Raw genomic sequence first — 18,813 nt, 5'->3', positions numbered from 1 at the left:
CCCCCCCCCGCCAACACACCAAGAGCTTTTCTCAGAAAGAGAAGGGCGGGGCAGTGGCCTGGACTGAACACACGTAATACCTCTCCTTCCTTGGCCTCTGGTGGCTTCAGGTGGGGGTCAGATGACTCAGCAACAACTCCAGTATTGGGAGGTGTCAGATCTGGGACTCACTCCTCCTGCAAGTGTAGAGTCCCCCCCCACCCCCAAAGCAGTAATTATGTGGCTGAGCCCAGGAAGGAACTCATAGCTGCCCAAGGTCACCCAATTGTCAGAGGCAAGGTCAGAACCAGAACCAGCTTCAGCAGTTGCGAATCTAGTTCCTCCCATCATGGGGAGGGAGAAGACCCTTCACTCTTGAGGAGAGCATGGGACTTCCCCAGGAATCTTCCATCAACCTCTTTGAGGCTCCTGAAATAGTGGAATAAGGTGGGGTTTGGAACCACACAGAGCTGGGTTTGAGCCCCACTGGCTGGCGGCATGACCTGGGGCAGCTTATTCTGCTGTCTGACACCCAATTTGCTCACTTGTAGAACAGGTGTAAATCCTCAGCTTACAGGGCTGTGGTGAGGATCACCCAAGGAAGCGGCCGGAGGGCACAGCAGAAGACTGCCACATGGGCCATGCTCAGGAAACGTGCCCCCAACTCCCCCTTCAGTCCCAGCTCTCATGGGCTGTGTATGTGGGGGTGGGGTGGGAGGGGGTTGCAGGAGCCTGGGACCCTTGGAAATAATAACAGTTGCTCACCAGTGGGTCCTAACCATGAGCCAGGAACACTTCTAAGCACTTTACCTGCATTAACCCACTTAAACCTCCATTTAATCCAAAAACAGTTCCCAATAGTGATAAGCAGCTCAATAACCCTATCAGAAGGATACTATATATTATTGATCCCATTTTATAGACAGAGCTATGGGTCTCAGAGTTGCTAAGTGACTTGCCCAACGTCACACAACTAGTATGAGCGGTACACGGTGGAGGGGAAGAGACCACATGTGTTTTGAGCCCAACCGACTGGCTCCAAGTCCTGCTGGCCCCCTTACTCCTTAGGCCAATGATGTCATTTCTCTGAGTCCTGGTTTCCTCATCTGTCTGGGGATGAGAAAAGCAACTGCATGGGGAGGTTTGAGGATGATGTGAGGTGATGATGTAAGAGAAGCTCCCCCACAGGGTCATGCTTGACCCAGGAAGGCACGAGAATCACATTCCTTGTGAAGAAACCCAGGCCGCCACTGGGCCACCACTGGGCTGGCCTTCCTGCGTCTCCTGGGGCCCAGCCTGAGCTGGATCTGGAGGATAAGGGATTTCTGCAAAGCCCCTGGGTGACTCTAGAGAAGGGAGTCTCCTAGATAGTCTCCTTTTGGGTCCACAGGCCCAGAGCTGCAACTCTTGAATCACCCTCAGCCTTCCCCAAATTGATTAGTTCCATAATGGTTTCCTTTCAACCAGTTTATTCTTTTCAACTTAGGTAAATGTATTTAAAATGGAAATTTTAAATCACTGACCTCCAGTGAAAAATAATTTGCCATAAATAGGAGGTAATCATAAAATTAAAATACAAGGAAAGCAAAACAAGATTATTCAATTCTAGCTAAGTCCTGCTTCTTGTTGAAGGCTCTGTGCTGAGCTCTGCTCTCTCTTCCTTAATGAGAGAGGTGTGAAAAACATAGAAACTGTTAAATGAGACTTTCTCCTGAATAACTGGAGGAACAGGAAGAAACTCAAAAGGGAATACATGTATCACAATATGATTCGATGCTATCTCATGCAGAGTCTCGAGATCCTAAAACCCTCTGTAATCCCACCAATGCTGCACATAATACATTTCAAAAAGTTCATGGAAAAAATAGAATTAAAAGATAATACCAAAAAACAAAAAAGCAGAAAAGAAAAAAAAAAAAAAGATAATATGAATCTTTCCACGAACTTTTTGAAGTACCCTGTATTTCAGAAAATACTGACCTAATCCAACTCTCTCTTTCTATTTTACAGATAAAAAAGCCAAAGCCACCAAAAGGGAGGTGATGCCCGCGATCTCACAGGGTCAGTGTCTTCGGCTAGACCTGGAATTGCACAAGAGGTTCTAAAGCATCATTTCACTTTTGTGGGGGGAATGGATAAAGATGAAAAGCTTCAAGGACACCGAAGGTGAAATTTCAGGCATATGGCTATCAGGGACATCCAAGTGGCAGGTGTGGCTCCTGTCATTGCTACGGACTCCCACATCCTCTCCTCTCTCCGAGTTCCTTGCCCCAGCACTGAGGGGCAGAGACACAGCTCGTCAGTATCACAGCAAATGGAAACGCACCTGCTGGGCTCAGAAACCTGGGTAAGAGACGTTCTGAGACTGGAGAGAAGGGAATTCATGAAAGCCCGACTATTTCTCCAGGAAAGGACACATTTATGCATTTAATTTTGGGAGGTTGGTCACCCCTTATTTTTTCACTTTTTAACAAATGCTTATATAGTGTTCATATTCCAGGAACTTCACAAATATTATCATTTAATTCTCATGACAAACCAGTGAGGTAGGTACTAGTATTATTCCCACTTTACAAATGAGGAAACTGAGGCACAAAGAGCTTAAGTAACCTGTGCAAAATCTGAGTGGTAAGATTTGGATCCAGGAAATGTAGATTCACTATGACATGAAGAAGCTTCAGTGCATTTAATCGTCATGATGCAATGTAAGGGAGGTATAAATAATCCCATTTTATAGATGCAGAAACTGAGGCTCAAGGCTAGTTGGCATCTGTGTTGTAGATCCAGGAGTCCTGATCCTGTCTGCCTGGACTCTTTACTTCTTTGCTATACTCCCTGGACCATGTGTCAGGAGTTCTTGGTCTAGGGTTGTACTGCATAGTATGGTAGCCATTTGCCACATGTGGCCATTGAACACCTAAAGCATGGCTACTGTGACTGAGGAACTGAATTTTTCATTTTATTGAATTTTACTTTTAAAACTGAAGCAAGTAAAATACTTTTTTCCATTACATACAAGTTAATTGTTTTGATAGGACTATATTTCACTTTAATCATTGCTAGTTTAGCTTCCATGCCTATTTGTGTCCAATCTAAGTGTAAAATGCACACCAGATTTTGAAGACATTAGTGTGAAAAAATTTTTTAATGATATCATTAATAATTTTTATGTTGATTATTTGTTGAGATAATAATATGCTGAATATATCGGATTAAACAGAATAGATAATTAAAGTTAATTTTAACAGTTTCTTTTTACTATTCTCATCACTAAAAATTTTAAATTACATATGTGGCTCACATTATGTTTCTATTGGAAAGTCCTAGTCTAGAGAATTGGGATTTGACAACCCCGACTGTGACAACGTCCCCAAATTTGGGGGCCATACTCAGGTTGCTGGTCCAGTGACCATTCCCACCAGTCCATGTGGAGGCTGCTGGGTTGCAAAGATTGTGAAATGTCCCAGGACAGTGTGGTCACTGGAGTCAGTTACCCTAGGTTCAAATATCAACTCTGCCTCATACAGCAAGCTGGGTGGTCTTGGGTTAGCCCCTCACCTTGACTCCTCTGGTCTACAGAATGGAGATGACAGTGACCATGTCACAGTTCCTTAAGTGCCTCATGTTCCTGCCTCAGGGCCTTTGCACTTGCTGTTTTCTCTGTCTTCCTCTCCCATCTTTGCACCCCTCACCGCTTCCTTAAGATCTTAGACATCAAAGTCATGGGTTTGGATCTCTATACTGGCCAGCCACCAAAATAAATAAATAAATAAATAATAGTAAAAAAAACAAAGTGTTTTCAAGATCTTAATTTAAACATCACCCTTTGATGAGTGCTACCAAAAATTACTATGTTCAGTCATGACAGAGAACAAATCTATTTTATTCAAGAAAATACATGACACTTATCTATTTTAAATGCTCTTGGTTATTGATTTTATTTTCTTGATAATGGTGTCTGTCTGCTGATTTATAGGGTCTGGGAGGGCAGTCATTTCTTTGCCCCTTACAGCTGTGGGATCTTCCGATCTGTCTTGGTGTACTGATGTAGAAAATGAGTTAATTCATTCCTCCCCAGCAGGGGAGCCGCCAGGGTTAAAGAAGTTCCCAGAATCCCTTGGTGTGCTCTGAAGTCTCTGAGACACAGGTGAGCTAGATGATCCCTAAGGTTCTGGAACCAGGGAAACAAAGGTGACTCCACCCTGCCTCCCATCCGGCCTCTGCCTGGAGGAGTTATTTTTTGACACTGGTGAATTCAGGTAAGACCAGAAAGAGATGCCAAGGAAGGCGCTGGAGCCCTGGGGTTGTGAAGGGACGTTTCACTCAACAGCAAGTGGCATGAAGACCTCCCAGGCCTGGGGTGCAAGTCCTGTTGTAGACCCTTCCCCTCTCTGAGTCTCGATTGATTCCACCCTATTAATTGCACGCTTACATTGTGCCACACACTCATACATGCATTAAGTTATTTAATACTCACAACAACCCTATGAAGTGAGTAGTATTACAAGCCAAATTTATGCACAAGGAAGCTGAGGAAGAGTTTTAAGTAAGTTTCTTGAGGTAGCACAGTGGGTTGAGGCAGAAGTGGGGGGCACACCTAGGTAGGATGGCTCTAGGGTGCTTTGCTCTTAACCACTAGGCTGCACTGCCTCTATCTAATGAATGCTCGGAAGCTCACCGACCTCAGGCCTCCTCAGGGAACCACACTGGTTCTTTTGCACCCAGAGCCAGCTCTTAAGTCTGTAACTCTTCGCTAAGCTCCTTGGCCGCTTTCCCATAGCTGGGTGGGCCTCAGACCGGCTCTCAGCAGAATGGGGTGAAAGGAGCTTCCCGCCCACCCAGAGTTCTCCTAATGGTTAATATGGTAATGGCGAGAGTGCGCTGTATAGTTGGGAATGCACCTAGGAAACAATCACGGTTTGCTCTTTTCTCTTTGGCACCATCCTGAGAAGGAAGGATGTTCTTCCCATTTCATAGATGGGGAAACTGAGGCTCAGAAAAGCAAAATATTTTTTTCCAAGGGGATAGGGAGAGTCCGTGGCCAGTGTCTGCACTCCAGCTCAGAGCACTGGGCAGAAGAGGGGACACTGGGTCCAGACCAGACACCTCTAGTGCTCCGGCGAGGCGGGGTGCCGGGGCTCAGAGGGAGGACTGAATGGGAGAGGCCAGGGACGGAGCGCGCTCGGGGGTGGGGGACGGTGACCCGGGGAGGCGGGGCGCGGGGGATGGTGCAATCCCCAGCCTGAGGGCGTCAGGCGACAGCTGATTACCCCAGGTTTACATCACCGGGGACAGGAGCCAGAGCCCGGCGCCGGGCGCCCAAGAGTCACTCGCGGCGGCAGCGGCGGCGGCTCCGCACGTGTCCTCTGCTGGGGACCGGGGCCGGCGCAGGATCGGGATCCCGAGCTCGGCCGCAGCGGAGAGGGCCCCGGTCCACCTGCGGGTGCCCCGGCGGCTCTGAGCATCGGCGGCGCCGGGACCCACGCGGGACAAGGTACGTGACGGGGGGCCGGAGAGTGGACGCCCGGAGCCTCCAGACGTCTGCGTGTCACACAGGCACACACACACACACACACACACACACACACACACACACACACACACACACACACACACACACATACACACACACTTTTTAAAAACCTCGCCGTCCGGAGGACGCCCCAGGTCTCAGGTGACTTGGCCCCGCAGGGCTTGGGGTCACCGGAGTGTGGCCGAGTCGGTCTGGGGGGAGGGTGCGCACCCGACGGGCGTGGAAGCCGGGGACTGAGGTGTCCTGTTGTCACCCTGGAGAGGGGTGTGAGGTTGTCTGTGTTTTGTGCGTGAGGGGAGGTCTGTGTGTGAAGGTTCTGTGGGGGGCATTGGAGGACTGTGTAGTGGCTGTATTTGTAGGGTCAGGGGGCTCTGCGGGTGTCCGCGTGAGCCCGGCGGGTAGAGGGCTGGGTTATGGCGGGTCCCGGGGGGTCTGTGTCTCCGTGGATGGTGGGAGGTGCGGGAAGGGCTGGGCCCCCGGTGGCAGGGGTTGGCTGTGCGGGGGACACCGCCGGGACAGGGCAAGTGTGCCCAGGGAGCGGGCGCTGAGCACGTGTATACTTTGTACCTGCAGACGGTGTGTGCGGTGCCTGCTGACTCGCGGGAGGGGGCCAGGTCCGACCCGTCTCCCAGGGCCCAACCTCCTTCCCTTTGCCTTCCCCCTCCCAGTCCCGGGGCCGCCCCTTAGTTTCCGCTGAACTTTCTGACCGCGGACACCCGCCGCTGGCCGCTTTCGCTCCCATGGGAGGGGCCTGGCTGCGGAAGGCAGGCGGGGCGCGGCGAGGTCGCAGACTGTCCTCGGCCCGGCTGCTGAACGTGCTTGTGGCCTGGCGGGTGTCGGCCGTGGGTGTGATAACTGGGACGGCTGTGTGCGCGTGTATCTGTGTGTACCGGTGCCCCTGGAGGACGAGGTTATGTCACTTAAGATGTGTGCGCACCTCTCTGCCCTGATGTGTGTGTCTCTGGCTGGCTGCTTGGACAAAGTGTGTTTTTGAGGGGTGTGTGTATACCTGTCTGCTCTGGGGTGTGTGTGTGTGTGTATGGTGTAATCCACCCTCATTCCCCAGCCCGGTGTGGCAGGGGACAGCCCATTCCAGAGCAGAGGCTCTAGTCATGGAATGGGGCCTGCTGAGTCCCTTGCTCATTTACAGACTCAGTTACCCCATCTGTCCAGTGGAGCTTATTCCAGGCCCCACCAGGCTCTAAGGGATGGATGGATAAGGCCCAGGCAGCCTGGAGTACTGATGTGGCGGGGGTCCAGACGGACTCCAGGCAGACTCCTGCTGCACAGGCCACAAAGCATTTGCACTGCCAGGCATCAACTTGCTTGACTCTTGGGACAGTCTTGTGAGGTAAGGGGTGTCATCCCAGCCTCATCCCTGGGGACATTTATAAGACTCCCAAGGGTGGTATTTAAGCATCTTCAGCTATGAATAATAAAAATAATAATAATAATACTGGAGCAATATAGTGACCGTTTCCTGACACCTCCCCTGCAACAGGTCCATGCTAAGCTCTACATACTTTATTTCTGTTTTCATTTCATCATCACAAAAACCCTGTGAGCTTTGCATTCTGTTCCTACTTTACAGGAACTAAGGCTTAGAAAGACTGTGGAACTTGCCCAGGGCTACCCAGCCAGGAAGGGTCTGAGCCAGGATCAGACTCCAGGAATGTCTGACTGCAGTTGCCCCTTATTGCATTCTTACCAAGCTAGGATTATGACTTTTCATTCCCTATGGGGGCTCCTGCCCTCCCAAGGCAGCCCTTGCATTTGGGAGGAGCATGTTTGGAGAGGTGAGCCTCAGTCTGGAAACTGATTCTGATGTTTCCCCCTTAATCCTGTCTCAGACTGCTGGGAAGGTCTTTAACAGGGCTGAAGTCTGTCTGCCTCTAACGCCTTATACCTGGGCCTCCTTGGAATGGAGCTCGAATGGGTGGGCAGATGGGTTCTGGAGAGAACCGTCCGGCTCTGACATACCATTGCAAGGAACATGTAGTCTATTCTGGGTGTCTTTGTGCTCAGCCGAAAATCTCAGGTTCTAATCCTATGTAAGAAGGGGAGAGCTGAGATTGGGGGACTGCTAGCCACCTCTGCCACATGTACCTGTAGAGCCCTTCACAGTAGGGTCTCCACTAACCTCACCAGTCTTGTTTTGTGAAACTTTTCACATTTTTCTGCAGCCACACTTATTCCCCATGTTCTTGGGAAACACTCAGCACATTCTTTGTCCTCTTGTCTCTTCCTAGCACAGCGGTTACTGCACAGCAGCACCACCTCACCTGGGAACTTGTCAGAAATGCAAATTCTGGGGCCTCCAATATGCCTCTCCATATCACTCTGACTCTCCTTCAGGTCTCAGTTTAGATACCACCTCTTCTAGGAAGCCGTTTCTTGACCCACCAGCGTGGGAGAGAGGGGGGAGAGGCCTCTCTGTATGCTTTTCCCTATACTAGGACTGATGACACTGTACATGATGTTATGATTACTCATCTGCCCTCTAAATGGACTGGAAGATACTGTCTAGTTCATTTTTTTCCCTTAGCACCTGCCTAGGGCCAGGCTCAGAGCAGCTGCCCAGTGAGTGTTAAGTGAATGAACAAGAGCACAGCTCTCTTATATCTGTGAGCGTACTAGACCCATGGATTGTGAAATGGGTTGATTTTCTTTGCTATGATTTTAGGAACAAGCTGTGTTTTCAACCAGGTATTTCTTTCTTTTTTTTTTGCAGCTACCCAGCATAAGGATCCAAACCCATGACCTTGGTGTTATAAGGTTACGCTTTAACCGACTTGAGCTAACCAGCCAGCCTGTTTCATTAAATGTAAATTTCTAAGTAGGAAATACATTCACATGGTTCAAAATTCAGAAAGTATAAAAGTAAAAGTCTCCTTCCAACCTTGTTATATATCTTTCCAGAGAGAGTTTATACACATATAAACAAATACATATAATATAGATAGATAGATACGAGAATACTTCAAAAAGTTCATGGAAAAATAGCATTAAAGGATAATATAAGGGCCGGCCCCGGGGCTCACTCGGGAGAGTCTGGTGCGCTCCCCTTACCAGTCACAAGAAAAAAAAAAAAAAAAAGAGTAATGTAAGTTTTACATGAACTTTTTGAAGTACCCCCATATATTTTCTTTTTTAACATAAAAGCATTGTAAACATTTGATTCTCTTTTGCTTTTTTCTCTTAATATATCTTGGAAATCAGTCCATATTGGAATATAGAGAGCTTCCTGATCCTTTTTGAGGGCTGTATGGTATTCCACTGCATGGCTGTACTACGATATATATATATTTTTTAAAAGATGACAGGTAAGGGGATCTTAACCCTTGACTTGGTGTTGTCAGCACCACGCTCAGCCAGTGAGTGAACTGGCCATCCCTATATAGGATCCAAACCCGCGGCCTTGGTGTTATCAGCACCACACTCTCCCAAGTGAGCCATGGGCCCGCCCTATGTACTATGATATTTTGACTAGCCTTCTATTTTTATTTTTTTATTATTATTTTTTTGTGGCTGGCAGGCACAGGGATTGAACTCTAGACCCTGGTGTTATCAGAACCATACTCTAACCAACTGAGCTAACCAGCCAGCCCTAACTAGCCTTCTACTTCTGAACAATTGGCATATTTCCTGTCTTTTACTATTAGACACGAGGCTCTGATGAACAGCCTTTTACATATTTAATTTTTTTATGAGCAGTTTAACTGGAGGATGAATTCCCAGAGACAGGACACCCAGTCAAGGGTGTGTGCTTTTGTGATTTTAACACACGCTGCCGAATCACTTCTCCAAAAGGCTGTTCTGATGTACCTCCCACCCAAGCAGGGAAAGAGAGGGGCCACCAAACAGCCTTACCTCAGTGCCTTTCTCCCCTTTTTCTAGATGCAAGCTGCCTCTCTGGCTGCTCCTGCGGGCGTCCCCTCCAGGAAGAAGCGGTTGGAGTTGTATGATGACTTAGACTTTGATTGTCCCACCCGGAAACGAGCTCGAAGTGAGCCCCAGCCCAGGCCGCCCCCCTGCCCGCTGCCGCTGAGCCCACTGCCTGCTCCAGCCCATGCACCTGCTGTGGCCACTGCCTCCCGGCTTGGGCCCTATGTCCTCCTAGAGCCCGAGGAGGGTGGGCGGGCCTACCGGGCCCTGCACTGCCCCACAGGCATCGAGTACACCTGCAAGGTACGTCCCCTGGGCCACTCTCCCCCAGCATCATGAGGGGCCTGGAAAAAATCTTGGCTCCAGAGGATTGCCAGGGTGCTGAGGGGTCTTTATATTCATTTATTCCTTTGTTAATTGGGGAAGCAGCCAGAGAGCCCTTGGCTGGGCTGAGACCAGAGGGGTATGCTATACATGGTCCCAGCAGTGGGGGAATTCACAGCTGAGGCCCTGTAGTGTGAGAAATGCTGCTAGAGTAGAGCTTAGGGACCAGGGGAACACCTGTAATGTATTTGAGGGGGTGTCAGAAAGGGCTGAGGAGGAGTTAGCCAGGTAGAAGTGGGAGAAGGCGGTTCCAGGCAGGGGGAACAGCTACACAAAGTGCTAGGGGAGTGAGCACAGGGCACTTCAGAGAATGAAAAGGACTTCGCTATGGCCAGAGTTGAGAGGGTGTGCAGAAAGTGGCAGGAGATGAGGGTTGGCAGCGGCTGGTCGTGAAAGCGTTAGGAAGGGGCTGGCCAGGTTAACTCAGTTGGTTAGAGTGTAGTGTTGTAACATCAAGGTGAAGGGTTCAGATCTCCATATAGCAAGTGCCCCCTGCCCAAAAAAGGAAGGAGCTTCTGCTGGGATATGGGGAGCCTCAAGGGTGTTTCCATAAGAGAAGGGTAAGTTATAGAAAGACATCAGAACTCCTGGAACCCTGGAGGTGATCATGCCTGACCTGTGGCCATTTTACAGATGGGAAGACTGAGATTAAGAGACGAGAAGGGCCAGGCATGAAGGCACATAGCATCAGGCCTGGCTCCTAGGATAAGGTAAGGGGTAGAGAAGTCTCAGAATTCTTGGCAGAAATCAGGAAACAGACAGGGCCAAAGCCTCCTAACGATCAGCCCATGCAGGACATTGGCAGGTCTCAGCCCAAAAGGACAGAGATGAGAATAAAGTTTAACAATAAATATTGACTGTGCACCAGTTACTATGTTGATTGCTTAGTGTGCACAGTCTCTTTCAATCTTTACACAGCCTATGAATCAATTACTATTATTGTGCCCATTTTACAGATAGAGGACACTGAGGCTCAGAAAGGTGTGGCTCAGGAGGTGTCAGAGCTGGAATTGGGCTCTGTAGGCTGAGCTCAGAGCCGCGTACCCAGTGCTAAGACAAGTGTTTCAGACACAGGCAAGGCAGGCAAAGGAAGATAGGGGAGGCCTATATATACAAGGGACGAGCAGAAGGGGGCCTGGGTCCCCTTGGGAATGCGCAGTGAGGCAGAGGGTCTTAAGCCTCCTACTGGGAGCAGCAGCAATTGGCTCCAGCCCCTGCTGATGGGGATGAAGTGGGCAGGGGAATAGATCCAGACATGGTCCAGCCACTAGCTTCACCCGGGCTCTGGGCGGCCTAATGCAGGTCCTCAGTGCTCTACCCCAGGTGCTCTAAGGAACCCTGAACTCTGAGTCCGTTTCCTGCAGTGTCATAGTTTTCTGTTCCCACTGGGGAGGGGGCCCACGCTGGGAGACAGTCAAAGCAGGCTGGAAGCAGAAGCACCATGCTTTTGCAGGGCCCCGATTCCTCAGAAACATTCAGGGAAGTCCACTGGGATGTGCTCATTCCCACACCAGTATGAACTGCTGGGGCTGAACTGTCATTTCCAGGCTGCCTTGGCTTTTTTTTGTCAGTGTGTAAAAAGAGCACTATCCTGCCTCTTATCTGCCACCTTATTCATTAATTCAGCAAACCTTCATTGCACATCTGTATGTGCCATGTACCATGCTGTGGTCCTGCTCTCCTCAAGCTGACTTCCAGTGAGGGTACGGACAATAAATAAAGAGTAAGTGAAATCCATGACAGATGATCATAAGTACAACGGATAAAAAGCTTGGAACAGGGAGAGAAGGGGACATGGACGGCAGGGGTGCAGATGATTTTAGCCAGGGAGGTATAGGGAGACCTCTCTGAGGAGGTGTCATTTGAGCAGTGATTGGCATGACCTGAAGGAGCCAGCCCTGTGGGCGTCTAGGGGAAGGGCATCCAGACAGCAGGTTCAGCGAGTGCAAATGCACAGAGGCAGGAAGTAGTCTCTTTTTGGGGGTTATTTCCTCCATGCCACCCCAACTGTTTTTTAAAGTCATACTTTACAGTATTTTCATGGATCACATATGGATATAGTTTATTGTTCTTTTTCTGTGTGGCATAGTGGAAATAACATGCAAACAATTTAATGTCAGACAAACCGAAGTGAGTATACCAGCTCTGCCACTGATTAGCTGTATGGCTCCTAACATGTCACTTCCCTTTTCTGAACCTCAGTTTTAACATCAGTAAAATGGGGCACACTTTTCAAGGCTAGGGTGAAGTTTCACACTAATGTTCATAAACCTTTAGCACATTTCCCAACAACTTCTCCACCTTCGCCATGTGCCCTCTTCCCTTCCCCACCCCATTCCAGCTGCACTGACCTTTGGCTGGGTTTCCAGAGCAGGTCACTCTGCTCTCCTCAAGCTGACATTCTAGTGGGGATACAGGCAATAAACAAGGGGATAAGTGAACTATGTGACAGGTGATCATATATGCATTAGAGAAAAATAAAGCTCTGAACAGGGAGAGAAGGGGGCCGGGAGGACAGGGGTGCAGGTGATTTTAGCTAGGGAGTTCCAGGGAGACCTCTCTGAGGACAGGTGACATTTAAGCAGTGACTGGCATGAACTGAAGGAGCCAGGCCCGTGGGTGTCTGGGGAAGGGTCTTTGTACTCACTGTGCCCTCCCACCTGGAAAGCTTATCCCATGGGCATCTCTGAATCTTTCAGATCACTTCCCCAGAGTCGCTTCTGGACCACACTTTCTAAAATAGGTGCCCCCTTCCAATATATTCTCCACTCCAGCATTTTTCTTGGTTCCTTTGCAACAGTTGACAGAATTTGTAAATATTTATTTTTTTGGCTTGTTTCCTGTCTCCTGTGTTGGACTGTGGGCACCCTGAGGGCAGGGACCATGGCTGTCAATCCAGTTAGGCCCCTCAGAGGGGCTTGCTGAATGAATGAAATGGTGGGCAGGCAGTGGGTTCTGGAGAATGGCAGCTTTGAAGGTGACCAGCACAAGTGATTTCTGCATTTTCCGCTCTTCTGGATTTCTGCTGCTTTGAGGGTTATTTTTCTGTTTGGGTTATGGTTATTTTTCAGTTATCTGAAATTTAAGGCCATGTCGGGCAGCAGTTAAGAGTGTAGAGGATGGAGTGCATAGGTTCAAATCCCAGCTATGCAGCTTGCTGGCCGTGTGGCCTCTCAGCTTCCTTAGCTGTAAAATGGGGCAGATCATCTTATTTAGAGGGCTGTTGTCAGGGTGGAGTGACTTGGTAAGTGTATTAGTCCAGTTATGTTGCTTATAACAAAATACCTGAAGCTGGGTGATTTATAAAGAAACACAACATTTATTGCTTACAGTTTCGGAGGCTGGGAAGTCCAAAGTCCATCTGGTGGTGGTGACAGTGACCCAGGGGTCTCACATTGCAAGACTGTGGAAGCAGAGAGAGCAGAGAGAGAGACAGACAGACTCTCCTCTTCTTTTAAAACCCTCAGAACCATGCCCCTGACCACCAATTTTAATCCGTTCACTACTGCAGGGTCCTACAACCCAATCACCTCTTCAAGGCTCCACCTTTCAATGACCATAATAGGATCTCCCATCCTCTTAACAGTCACAGTGGGGGCTAAGTTTCTAATACATAAAACTCTAGGGACACAATTCAAGCTTCAGGAAGTTTTGAGGGGACATAATTCAATCCACTACAGAACCGAAACTTGGCACAGCGCCTAGCACGCAGTAGTGTTCATAGGGTTGGCTGTGACTGTTTCCAAGGCCAGCCAGGGCTCCCCAGGGTCCCAGCCGTGCTCACACCACGCTCCGCCCACAGGTGCACCCGGCCCGCGAGGCCCCGGCGGTGCTGGAGCCCTACGCGCGGCTGCCCCCGCACGAGCACGTGGCGCGGCCCACTGAGGTCCTGACCGGCACCCAGCTCCTTTACACCTTTTTCGCTCGGACCCACGGGGACATGCACAGCCTGGTGCGCAGCCGCCGCCGCATCCCTGAGCCCGAGGCCGCTGCGCTCTTTCGGCAGATGGCCACGGCCCTGGCACACTGTCACCAGCACAGGCTAGTCCTGCGCGATCTCAAGCTCGGTCGCTTTGTCTTCACCGACTGTGAGAGGTGAGTGTGGCCGCAGACGCCCCACCCACACACTTACTCAAGAGGTGGGCCCTGATGGGGAAACTGAGGCCCAGGAAGGCAAAATGACTTACTCAAAATGTGGAGAAGGCTGGACTAGCCCCCATTGCCTAGTTCCCTGCAAAAAGTTGACTCAGTCCTATTGGAAGCCCCTTGGGGTGGAGCTTTGCGGTTCTGAGAATCATAGTGGCTGACAGTGATGAAGGGCATCGCTCCATTATCCAACTTGGCCTGGATCCTTACAAATATGTGAGGTAGGTACTATTATTGTCCCCATATGATAGATAGGGAAACTGAGGCCCAGAGAGGCCAAGTAACTTGCCCAAGATCCCACAGCTTAGTAAGTCATGGAGCAAGGATTTGAACCCAGATCTGACTCCAGAGCCTGGGTCCTAAGTTACTCCGAGCTTGACAGGCAGGGGGGCTGTACTTACCAGCTGACTCTGGGTGACCCACTGTCTCTGAGCCTCAGTTTCCTCATTGGCAGGGGAAAGGGCTGGACTGTTAAGATGTTCCTAGGATTCCAAGGCCTCAGGCAACCGCTAAAACAGGGTCTGAGGTTCCCCACATGGAAACTTTTTCTGTGAAACTGAGAATTAGTACTTTTTGGTTAAAAGATAATTCTCCTGGGGAGAAGGGCAGAGGGACCCGGTGTCTCAGGGGCATGCAGGATGCGTCAGGGAGTGCACTCAGCTGCCAGGTACGTAGGAATGTACACTGGGAGCCTCAACTTCATTTCAAGATTTTTTGGGGGTGATGGAAGGAGGGTGACCCCCATTGCATTTAAAAAATTTTTATTTTGAAATAATTTTAGAATTTCAGAAAAGTTGCAAAAATAGTTCAGATTTCCTATACATCCTTCACCCAGTTTCCACCAATAACACCTTACATAGCCATAATACAATGATCAAAACTAAGAAATTAACCGTGGTATAGTACTATCAACTAAACCACAGACTTTATTAATTCCCCACTAACATCCTTTTTCTGACCCTGCATTTAGTTGTCATGTCTCCTCAGTCTCCTGTAGTCTGAGACAGTTCCTCAGGCTTGCCCTGTCCTTCATGACCTTGATACTTTTGAAGAGTACTGGTCAGTTACTTTACATGTCCCTCAGTGTGGATTTGATTGTTTTCTCACAGACAGATTGAGGTTATGTGTTTTTAGTGAGAATACCACAGAAGTGATGGGCCCTTCTTAGCACAACCTATCACAAGACGCTGAAGCTGACATGTCTTTACTGCATGTCAGCCATGGTCACTTGGTTAAGGTGCTGTCTGCCAAAGTTCTCCACCGTAAAGTTCCTAACTTACCCTTTATAATTAATAAGTTCCTTGGGGGAGGTACTTTGAGGTTGTGCATGTGAATATCCTGTTTCTCCTCAAACTTTTGCCTGATAATTTTAGCAGCTATCCCTCTTGCCTGTAGCAGTTATTACTGTGATGTTTGCCTAAGTCTGGTTTTCTATTTCCTTCTTTTCTTCTACATTTTATAATAAAACAGATATGCCTTTCAGTAAGAAGAATGTAAAATTTACAATGAGTTTTAAGCTAGGACATAATTTCAAACAAATTAACGGGGTAGGTACAACTATCCCTAGACCTCTTCCTTCTCTTTCCAAGGCAATAGTCTGAGAATAGTTGGTAGGAAAGGGACTGCAGAGTCAGACAGACCTGGATTTAAATCCTGGTTCTGCTTCTTACCTGCTTTTTGGCCTTTGGCAATGGCTTCTGCTGCCTGAGCCTTCCTTTCTTCATCTGTAGAATGGACCAATAATGCTGACCACACCCCTGCCCCGCCCAGTGCTGTGGTTCATAGGATAGGTGAGCATTTGTGAAACGCCAGGAGGCACCCAGGAAGTGCTGCCCTAGGAGGAAGATTAATAGCGGTGGTAATAGAACAATTACTAACCTTGAGTGCTCCATGGGAGTGGTTTAAAGTGGATGTTGCAAGTGGCAGGCCACACACACATTTTTTTACCCTGCATAGGTGTGTGTTTGTGTTTTTAATTGAAATTGGTTGCCAATATTTTTAAAACTGTGACTTTTTCAGTAAAATGGAGTTTCTGGCTTCTCTTGGGGAAAAAAACGGGAAGGTGAGGCCACCTTGGGATCTTTGTGAGCCATTCCTAGCACTGGCTGTGGGTGGGAGACAGCCAGGGTTCCCATCCCAGCCCCACACCCTAGAGCTGTAAGATGGTATCTTCCTCACAGATTGTAGCTGGGATAAAATGAGGTGAGCCAGGTAACGAGCTTAGTGCAGTGGACACTAAGGAACTATTAGATGGCACTGCTGCTAGTGGTGCGCTTTGTAGGCAGGGCTTGTGCTGAGATGTTTCGCACACTTCCTGTTTCTCTCATTTGATTACCTGCCTTGACCCTAGGTTTGCATCTGCTTTAAGAGAAGCTTAACACTCTCAGTTCACTCAGCTCCCTCCCCAAGGGACTGTTGGGACATGTGTTCAAGTCTTAGTTTAAATTTCATTGCTCATAATACCAAGGTCAAGGATTTGGATCCCCATACCGGCCAACCACCAATAAATAAATAAATATGACCATGAGAAATGATTTACCCTCTGAGCCTGGGCTTCCTCATCTGAATAGGATCAATTACCCAGCCTCGTGGGACTGGCTCCTGTCTGTCAAATGCCAGCAGGTACTGGGGACGTGGGTGCCATTAAGAGTGCCAGTGTGGTGTGGTGGCATGGGGGTTCCAGATGGGACTTGACCTCTCTGCCTCTCCCCCTGCCCCAGGACGAAGCTGGTGCTGGAGAACCTGGAGGACGCCTATGTGCTGACTGGGCCGGATGACTCCCTTTGGGACAAGCATGCCTGCCCAGCCTACGTGGGGCCTGAGATCCTCAGCTCGCGGGCGTCCTACTCAGGCAAGGCGGCAGATGTCTGGAGCCTGGGTGTGGCTCTCTTCACCATGCTGGCCGGCCATTACCCCTTCCAGGACTCGGAGCCTGCCCTGCTCTTTGGCAAGATCCGCCGTGGGGCCTTTGCCCTGCCTGAAGGCCTCTCAGCCCCGGCCTGCTGCCTGGTCCGCTGCCTTCTTAGACGGGAGCCGGATGAGCGGCTCACAGCCACAGGCATCCTGCTGCACCCTTGGCTGCGGGAGGACCCGATCCCCTCAGCTCCCTCCCGATTCCACCTCTGGGAGGCTGACCAGGTGGTCCCTGATGGGCAGGGGCTGACAGAGGCTGAGGAAGAGGAGGAAGAAAGAGAGGTGGGTCTGTATGGCTAGGGCCACCCTCCCGGACTCTCAGCTGCAAACAGTGGATTGAGCTTGGGATGTCTCCAAGCATTCTCCTGCCTCTTTGGGCACGCACACCACACCTTAAGTGCCTTCTCGGAGGGAGAAAGGAGGAAGCCTGTGGAGCGTGTGCTATGCACACCTGTGTTGTTCCACACTCACAAGTCGCACTGGTGCTCAGTGTGTGCCGAACCCTGTGCTCAGTGCTGGGAATACAGCAAAAGAGACAGGACTCCCTGTGCACAGAGCTGACAACACTTCCATGCCCACTGGCAGTGTCTACACTGGGCACACTTAGTGCCAATGTTGGCTCCACTCGTGCTGATGCCCAGCCACCTCTGTCCACAGGATAGTCCCTTTCACAAATGACCCAGCTGCCTTTGTGTCTTGCACCTTCTCACAGCAAGGGAAGCATCCCTGTGCCAAAGGTTCCAAGCCTTTCCCCTGCAACTCAGGACTCTGGAGCCCAGCCCATGCCGGAAATTGTGCTCCCTGCAGCTCTGTCTTCTTGATCAAGAGATTCTCCTTCCAGTCCTGAGCCAAAGATTTGGGCTAGAAGGACAAAACCCGTACTCTGAGACCAGTTTTCATCTAACTCAATAATTGTTTGAATAAGGGTCCAGGCCTGTTGACTTCGGTGGCCCCTGACTGAGCACCAAGGTTAGAAACAGGATTAGGCAGGGTCTGTCCTGTGTCCACCTGGAAAGTCCCAGGCCCTGTTGTGGGGAGGGGTCCAGGACCCCAGATCAATACTATGGGTTTTGGATACCATGATTATATATTTTTTACCTTGTGCCTAATAAGGAAAGTTACAAAATACTTTTATTTCTCCAGGATATTTCTTCTATCCTTTCCTACCATCACTTACCAGTTTTCCCTGCCTTAATTGGCCCCATAGTGAAAAGCCAGAGGCCTCATGTCTCAACCTCAGATGAGTAGTTTGTGAGAACATATGTCTGCAGCCCAGTGGGTCATCCCACATTTTTTTGTTCTGGAGGCAACAGTATCTGAGTTGGGGTACTTTTCTAAGTCAAAATGGCTTAAACAACAAGGAAATATATTTCACACAAAGCAAGAAGCCAATGCTGGTTGATTCTGCTCTCAGAACGGTTTGCAAGGACCTCAGCTTTTCCAGGCGCCTTCTGTCTCTTTGCTGTCTTGTCCCTAGAGTGTTGGCACAATGGCTACAGCAGTCACAGGTGTCACATTAGAGATCCATGGCCAGAAGAAGGAGGCTGGCATTGTAGTACTTGAGAACTCAGTAGTCTGGACTCAGGCTGCCCAGAATCAAATCCTGGCCTCCGCACTTACTAGCTCTTTGACCCTCGGCAAGTTTCTTAACCACTCAATGTTTCAGACTCTTCATCTGTAAAATAGGGGATAACAATGATACCTAACTCCTGAGACTTGAATGAGTCACTTTATATAAAGCATTTAAAACAAGCCGTGTCTGGCATTATAATAAGCACCCAATAAGAGTTAGCTGTTGTTCTCATAGCTCTTCCTTGGGGTGGGGGAAGCTTTCCCAGAAGCATTCCTAACAGACATTCCCACGCATCTCATTGGCCAGAACCGGGTCACATGCTCTTTCCCGGCCAATCGCCAGCAAGTGGAATGCTCACACTTATTAATCACGCTGATCCTGGAGCTGTGTAGGTGGGGCA

General features: G+C 49.4%; 1 protein-coding gene across 1 annotated transcript; it reads left to right on the top strand.

The window, feature by feature from the left end:
* The first annotated feature begins 5,328 nt into the window (after window positions 1-5,328).
* Window positions 5,329-18,248, top strand: TRIB3 (tribbles pseudokinase 3). The gene is made up of 4 exons (XM_063113914.1): window positions 5,329-5,473; window positions 9,410-9,700; window positions 13,584-13,876; window positions 16,648-18,248. Exons 2-4 carry the CDS (start codon window positions 9,410-9,412, stop codon window positions 17,138-17,140), a joined length of 1,077 nt encoding a protein of 358 aa, XP_062969984.1. The 5' UTR covers window positions 5,329-5,473; the 3' UTR covers window positions 17,141-18,248.
* Window positions 18,249-18,813: the final 565 nt, after the last annotated feature.

The sequence above is a fragment of the Cynocephalus volans genome, chromosome 1 (assembly GCF_027409185.1).
Source record: "Cynocephalus volans isolate mCynVol1 chromosome 1, mCynVol1.pri, whole genome shotgun sequence".
Classification (NCBI taxonomy): domain Eukaryota; kingdom Metazoa; phylum Chordata; class Mammalia; order Dermoptera; family Cynocephalidae; genus Cynocephalus; species Cynocephalus volans.
Note: the sequence above shows the minus strand (reverse complement) of the source record. Positions and strands in the feature narration are given on the sequence as shown.

Excerpts from the sequence above, each read along its gene's own strand:
- TRIB3 (XM_063113914.1), top strand. The coding sequence starts at position 9,410 with ATGCAAGCTGCCTCTCTGGCTGCTCCTGCGGGCGTCCCCTCCAGGAAG. Across the intron at positions 9,701-13,583 it reads GCATCGAGTACACCTGCAAG|GTGCACCCGGCCCGCGAGGC; the intron begins GTACGTCCCCTG and ends CTCCGCCCACAG. Across the intron at positions 13,877-16,647 it reads GTCTTCACCGACTGTGAGAG|GACGAAGCTGGTGCTGGAGA; the intron begins GTGAGTGTGGCC and ends CCCCTGCCCCAG.